Source organism: Buceros rhinoceros, unplaced genomic scaffold (genome assembly GCF_000710305.1).
Source record: "Buceros rhinoceros silvestris isolate BGI_N320 unplaced genomic scaffold, ASM71030v1 scaffold15477, whole genome shotgun sequence".
Classification (NCBI taxonomy): Eukaryota; Metazoa; Chordata; class Aves; order Bucerotiformes; family Bucerotidae; genus Buceros; species Buceros rhinoceros.
Window position 1 is genome coordinate 91,323 of NW_010422929.1, and position 7,864 is coordinate 99,186.

Genomic DNA, 7,864 nt, shown 5'->3' on the forward strand with positions numbered 1-7,864 from the left:
ATTCCTGCTACAATCCCACCACTCTCAGCACAAGCCTGTAACTGCCATAATCATAACAGAGCAGTAAGCTCCTACCTTCCTCCTCTTTGCAATCTCTTACCAGCTGACTTACTGAAAAGGAGAGGACTCTGCTAAACAACACAAACCAGCTGCAGAAGAAAGCGAGCCAGTAAGAGACTTATGCCTGCAGAACAGCAAAAGAGTTGGTGGGAAGTACATCATGATCCAGCTTCTCACTTTAAAAAAAGCTGCCCAGAGCACACGCTTTTCAAATACATCCTCCATTTCCACTTTGATTCACTTTTGAAGTGTGTTTGATTTATACAGTAGTCTTTTCAGGAACACTATGCCACACCAGAAAGTAAATGCACATGTACTGATTTTTAAGGAAAAAAAAGCAAGATAAAAGCATTTATCTTTTGTTTTCACATATACCAAGATAACACTCAGTAAAGCAAGCCATTTCTAAAGAGTGAGGCATAAAATGTGAGTTATACCAATATCCTTTTGATGAAACTGCTCCCTGTTAATTGTGCAAAACACTTAAAGCAAGATACTGACTGTTCCAAGAAGGAAGGATTAGGAGAGTGGTCCAGTACCCCCTGGGAGTTCAAACAGCTCAACTACCACCAAGCTACCCTACAGCCACAGGTAACTGCACTTTATCCACCAGCCAGCACATTACAACAGCTTTTTAACCAGGTGTTAGGAATCCTCAATGTTTCCAAGCATGATGCTGTTCCTTGTAAAAATCACAACTGAAATAATCTCATTTCCTTAAGTGATCGTACTAAAGCAAACAAGCAACACCATACAGGAATTCAATATTTATTACAGTGCAAGCCACGTACCTCAAAGACTTCCACAGCCTTCCCACTGCCCTCTGGCTCACAAGCACTTATCAAGCTGTCACTTCCTAATATAAGCAAATCACGTGAAACACCCACACGTGTTTGTGCAGGGCGAAGCCTGCTGCCAGTACAGCAGGGTAAAGGAGAAACAGTGCTGTTAAGACTGCTCAGGAAGTCCAGCAGCATAAAGTTACTTCCCTTGGATTAATTTCAATTTGTCCTTGATTTTGTGGACTTGGAGCAAAGCACACAGCAGTAATTCATACTCCATTCTGCTAATGTGAAATAGATGCCTGTTGACGGATGTACCTACATGTGCCTTACGTCAAAGAAAATCTTCAGATATAACAAATCCTCACTGTAACAAAATTGTCCAAGAGAAGCATTCAAGAACAGCTCAAAGGGAGGAGAGCTTGCCAAAAGACTGTCAGATGCTGCCAGTCAAGCAGCAAGAGAAAAACCACGCTCCACGTCTCTTTGCATACTTAAAACACCAGGCCCACAGCCCCTGCAGCGTGCAGGATCATTAAAGAAGGCTCTCAGCTCCAAGCACAGACAGCCAGATCACTCTGACATGGCTCAAGAGATGCACAGAGCAGGGAGCTGAACAGTTGTTCTTTGCTTTCTCTGCTCTTCCTCACCACACAGACCAAGGCTCAGCATAGCTTCACTTCCACCCAGGCATGGCAGAACTCCCAGTGTCCATAAGCAGGATGAAATCAGACAAGGAGAGCTCAGTGCTCTCTCAGGGGGCAGGTCCTTTCTCACTGTATAAAACCATCATGGCAAAAAGAGAGCAGAGTTTTCTGCTGGATTACTGGGATGAATTGGTGTGCAGAGGGGTTAAATTATCACCAGCAGAAGTGAAGTAGCAAGACCAGATAGTGAAAGAACACCCCTTTTCTCCATAAAAACATTTTAGATTAGCTCAAGCACTTTCTAACTGTACAATAACACCTCCACAAGCCAAAACAGATTCCTCACTTATTACTTCCATTTTATTTGCTTTCTCTGTGTTCTATCTAAAGCAAGAAATCTCTGGAAGACTTAAGAGCCTTTCAGACATTGGACCTCACACTGCATGTCACTTCCACAAACTTACACAACTGAGCCTCCTTCACAGACAAATCAATACTCATCACTGTCTTGCATTACAACTTCTCATTTTATGGCTTGAGTTTACCTTGGCATCAGTCCACACCAGCACTAACCAAAAAGTGCACTGGGTTCCCCACTGGTTCTGTTATAAAAACAGCAAGGACATATTTACCAAGCCAGAAAAGTAAAACATCTCTCCTCCCCCTTTCTTTACAGTTCTCCCTGTGTGTAAATCTTCTCACTAAACAACAATAAAGCACACCACTCATTATTAATTGCTCAAATGTGTATTAAAAATTCGTATCTCTGGAGATCCTCTGGCCCCAGCCAGGAATCTTGCACCACGTTAACGAGATAAGCCTTCACGATGAAGTCATCTTACAGCACCTCAAGGTTCTCCCATGTGGTAGTTTTCTTCCCTGTGTCCCACAACACCCCTACAGACTAGGACAAAGACACTCAGTTTTAGCTACGTAACAGCAGTGGGGAAAACTAAAGTTCTGGCAAAGTTAATAATGAAGAAAGTGCTATAAATAAAACAGTCAAATAAAATAGCTTTAGCACATAACTGAAAGTTGGCCGCTGATGAGACTTTTGCAAAAAGGGAATACATCTGAGCTCCAGTTTTCCTCCTACTGCTTAAATTTATGTCTTCAAGCTGTACTAACAGAGCAAGCATCCCTCCCACTTCAGTTTTCAGTCTCATTATCAACAATCCAACTCTAATCTTAGTTTGCTAAAAGATAAGAGTTTGCTGAAAGTGAAAATACTAAACTAAATTATTTTATCTCTTTAAAAGAAAATGCAAGATAATTAGGACAGGCCACAAAGAATGTGCTTTTCATAGCAGCTCTTTGAATCAGCAGCGCTGATGCTCAGCTCAGCCACGCTCACCGACATTTGCCATTTGATGACACGCAAACCAGAAAACAGGCTCTTATATTAATTCCCTGAGGAATGGGACTCTAAAATAATCACACTAACCCCAAACTACCTGGGAATTGCAGGAAAACTGCATCAACTCTACATACGCCTCCAGTTTTCTTCACGTGCAAGCTACCTAAACTCGCCTTATTATTTTTTTTCTTTCCCTCAAGTCATTATCATGTTTCAGCCTTAGCTTCCAATTTTGTGCTCAAATACCAGTGTAGCAGGCAGGACTCTACTCACATTATAAAACTCTATCTTTTTTTTTTTTCCTCTAGCTTTTGATCCAGTAAAGTACTGGCACAAAAATAAGAACAGAGCCAAGTGGTGGCATAAGGGCATTTTTCCATGACAGAATGATTGTTTCAGATGACAAAAGGAAAAAGAAGCTTCAGACAGCAGGGAACTGCCTTGGGAACACAGAGTTTATCCACTGTGGCAGTAAAATCTAAGTCTTGCCACTTTCTAGCACGTGCTACTATGTATCTACTCATGGTGTGCCGCAGAAAGCTATAACAAAGGAATAGGAACTTCTTGAAGACAAGTAACATTTTATGGGAAATAAGCAGTCACCCTCATCAAGATTTTTTACAAATTCATTTAAATTTAAAGCTCACTGTCACCTGGATAATGTTATGACATTAAATACTTACTATGAAAGGTATATATAAGTGGAAAGCAAGAGAGTTGAAAGTATTTCTGTTTGACAGTCAAGTTTATTTTCTTATCGAAAATAATCTTTTTGTGAAAATCTACAGAAGCCTCCTTCAGCGTCATTTCAAGACCAGCCACATCTGAAGTGAGTGTGTAAAACAAAGCACCTGAGAAGAGGCTTTGTCAATAACACAGGGCCAGAACACTGACTGCAAAAGGCATTTCTGGTGTTAAACGTGTTCGGTCAGTTCCTTCACGGAACACTGACAGCTGGCTACTTTCAGATGCTGTCTTGGTGTAAGATTCTTTATACAGTGTGGTTACAGAATTCAAGCTTTGATGTTAATCAGAATATAAGAGAGAACTTAAACATAAAATATGAATATAAAATAATTAGTACCCCTTTACCAGATCTGTCACAGAAGGACACAACCTCTGGAACTGCAGTTAAGCAAACACAGCACCTTAAGAAGTGAGCCAGTAAAGAACCTCGCTGCCATGCAGAATACCAATGCTGGCTTACACGCACTTACCACACAGGTCCTAGCAGCGAGAGCTGTGAGGCAGCGCTAGACATTCCCTGGCAGCTGCCACTGCACTGAACTCAGCTCTTGCTTCACAGCTGGAAAGCTGCAGAGATATGTGCAAACTGGTCCCTTAAGAGTCAGATGTATGAGCAGGCATTCTAGAAGTAACTCAGCTCCTCAAGGTAAGAGAGAGCTCCAGGCAGGAAGAGAACAACCAGCTCTTTCTCTGGACTGTCAAGAGTTATGCAACATTGTTTAGACATCACAAAAACAGTTGCCTCAAACACAGGTTTTGGCCCATTTGAGCCAGAAAACTTCTGTGATAACTACTTATATCCCACAAAAAAACCAAGACTCAGCATATTCTGAAGAAAAACCTCAATAATGAAGGGAATCAGAAAGCTACAAAGATTTTCCAGGTATATGTTACATTCTGCCTTTAGAGTGCTGTGCTAAGCTGAGGTTGGATCACAAGATTCTGTACCTGAATTATGCATAGCTGAAAATAGATGTTTACTTCGGTCAGGCTGCAACTGCAGGGACTCCAGCTGTGCAGCTATATTTAGAGTAACAAAATGTTAATTAAGATCACCTCGTTCCCCAGATCACTTCAGCAATGAAGCCCGCACAAAAAACATGCTCTGCACTCAACTGTCTTCTGACTGCAATATCTTGCTGCACAGTAGTTAACAGACCAAAAAAAAAAAAAAAGATGCAGACACCTTAGTATTCACATGAAGCTATCACTGCTTCACATTCAAGACATCCCCAACTTGCAAAGCAACGATCTTGAGTCAACTCATTTCCGAAATATAATAAGGCAGCATCAGCATCATATAAACTGAAGGACATTTTGGGCAAGCAGTCTAACACAAGTAAACATGAATACATCTCCTACACAGAATGAGAGGTTAAAAGTTCTATAATGGCTCTTGTATTTCTTTTTGACTAGTCTTAGTCATTTTTGCATCACAAAAAGGAGTCACATGAATGGCCATGTTAACAAAGACCACCCGAGATTCCTACTGCTGAGGAAGCACTAATTGATTTTGGTTAACCAGCAGCAACAGTGACATCTACTGCCTGACTTCAAGATCCTGGATTCTCAGACACATTCCTATCCCCTCTTCAGTGTAAACCACCATGCTGATAGGCAAGACACCAGGATGACTGCCATACTGCATCTCAATTCTGTTGTAAATAAGCATCTACAGAAAATATGCATCTATTAGAATAAGCTGGCAGAGAAATACTGATCCCAGCATGTCTAGCTCTAACAATTCAGTGTACTGCACGTGCCAGTGTTCTCATTCAGGTCTCAAAGGTAACATTCAGCAAAAATAGTAAGTGTATGGGAAGTTTAAATAATCTTCCATGCAAATATGTCCATAAACCACAGCTTTCTATTCTAACATAGATAGCTATTTGAGCAAACTCAGCAGTTTGAGGGCTATTAAGAAACTTCCGTGGAAATGATAAATTCTGACGATTTTATTGAACAGCATGCAGCAGAAGTTTCGCATCATACTTCAGTTGTATTAATAATAAAAGATCCAATTTCCACATACTTGAATACTCAAAGACTAAAGAGATTCCTAAGTGTTAAGCATCTTCAGACATGTATAGATTTAAAGTTCTCCAGCAGTGCTTTATCTGTCATCTATCTCTTTGGCTCTGCAGAATGAAGCCAGCAGTAGAAAATAAATCTGCAATGTAACAGGGCTGTAATACAGTAATTTCTCTAGATGTAGTTCAAGAAGACAAGGTGGTTTGAAATTGGCTGAAAGAAAAAAAATGTTTTAAATCTAAGTAAGCAAGCAAGACCTGAATTTTTCCTAAACCTGATCAATTTTTAGGCCTTTTCATTGGAATCTAGGTCTCAAAATCCAGCACAGTTTCTCCATTGTCTCTATAAAATAATGACTATTAAAGCCTGTCTGTCTTTGACCAGGAAGTTGATTTGACTCTTGAGCAAACTTTTGGAATTATGTTTCCTAAACACCAACACACAGAAACAAAAGTAACATGTTTTAAAAATTACCTGGGATTACAGTTAGCTGAAAGTAATGAAGCTTGTTTGGGTCAGGAAAATTCACTTTACATGTACCTGTGAAGCAAAATAATAATTTACATCAGACAACAGATTTGCCACTGTTGGGAAAGCAAATATATCATCTTTCATACTCTCCAAATTCATTCCCTGATTAATCCCTACTCTCCAAGCAAGTGATTTCCTCCTACTTTTCTAAGCACCTCCTCCCTATACAATCACAGGTCACCTGCAGTAACGGAACTTCACTGCTTTGAGCTATGAGAAGAAGCTTATTTCCTTTCAGTAAACCACACTACCTCAAAGACCTTAAAACACTAAAGAATTTGGTCTTCTGCACAGGTAGTAGCTACATATTAATATGACAGCATATAGAATGAGCATCTCTTCCTTACAAGTTCTTTAGTGGTATTGTGTGTATCTTAACATTTGATCATAGGTTGCAGACTGCAAGAAGTCATGCCAGCACAGCCCTATCCTAACAGAAGATTCTTCATACCTGTAAGGTAAAATGAGATACAAGCTTTACTGAAAGCCTCATCTAAAAGCCAATGAAGTCTCCGTTCAGCTGTTGTATTCAACAAGTTTCTTCTGTGTAGCCAATTAAATGCACTAACAGCAAAGGATATAGAGCATCATTACAAATGAAACACTATGTTTTTATTCTCAGACTAGATGAATTTAAGGAGAATAATGAGAATGAAGAACAAGTGTGAAAAAAAGATAAATCAGCCATCTGATAAAACCAGCCAGTGGTTTCAGTTCAACAGATGCAAGTTCACAGCACAAGAGCCCTTTGTTCACATTTGGTTGACACAAACCAAGATGCCTTTTCATGCACAAAAGTGGCCTTTCTTGACTATGACAGAGACAAGCTGTCAAGCTGGCACCAGAAGATGCGTATATCCATGGATTACTTTATTATCCCTACTATGCAGCCTTTCGCTTCTTAACCCATCAAGCTGGCTGTTCATTTTCTGTGGTCAAGGAGCTAAACAGTATGAGAGTATAGACCCATGTCTGAAAAAATAACTAGAACTGTACACAAACCCTACTAACACATTTCACACTGTAGCAACTACAAACCCTGATACATGTTTCTCAGGTGTTTGTTATCCTGTAGTAGAGTCTACACAAAAAAGTTTAACTAATGTTAAAACCACTCAGTGTAAAATCTCTTTAATTGCCTTTAAGAAAGAAGAGCATACAGAGAGTTAAATAACATCTCCTGCCCTCCCTCTTTGCAGATTCTGTTCTGTATTTTTTTCCCTTATAATTCCTGCCATCAGGCAGGCTGTACACTGCAAAGCCTCGTTTTGAAGATCTGAGTACTGGACTGTATTTAGAATCATTAGCAAATAGAAGATGCTCATCAGAAACAGCACTATGGACAAAGCTTCCCTTGGACAGGGGAAGACTAGAAACGTCCTGAGCTACCTGCCAGCATAATCAGAGAGAATATTCACTGCTTTTCTTTGCAAGATCAGCATATGGACAAGCCAGTGTGAATGCACAGCACGATGGCAATAGCCTGCCCATACACTCTCAGTCTGCTGCAAGCTGCTCTGCTGCTTTCCCTGCGGGGAAAACATCTCAGATTATCCTGAGAGAGGAATATGCCCCACAGGAAGTTATGTAGAGCAAATGATGGTCTCACAATGTACCTCTGAGCTTACCAGGCAGTAACATGTGTTTGCCTGTATTCCAGGAACTCACAGCAGAGTGACACTGTTCTGGTCAACGCTTGAAGGGAAAGA

General features: G+C 40.3%; 1 protein-coding gene across 1 annotated transcript in view; it reads right to left on the reverse strand.

Moving 5' to 3' along the window:
• The window catches only part of UBE2F (ubiquitin-conjugating enzyme E2F (putative)), a 79,800-nt gene that overhangs the window by 60,364 nt on the left and 11,572 nt on the right, over positions 1–7,864 (reverse strand). The window contains exon 3 of the mRNA XM_010140246.1: positions 6,099–6,164. Within this exon, the coding sequence (XP_010138548.1) occupies positions 6,099–6,164 (66 nt within the window). The remainder of the gene's footprint in view (positions 1–6,098; positions 6,165–7,864) is intronic.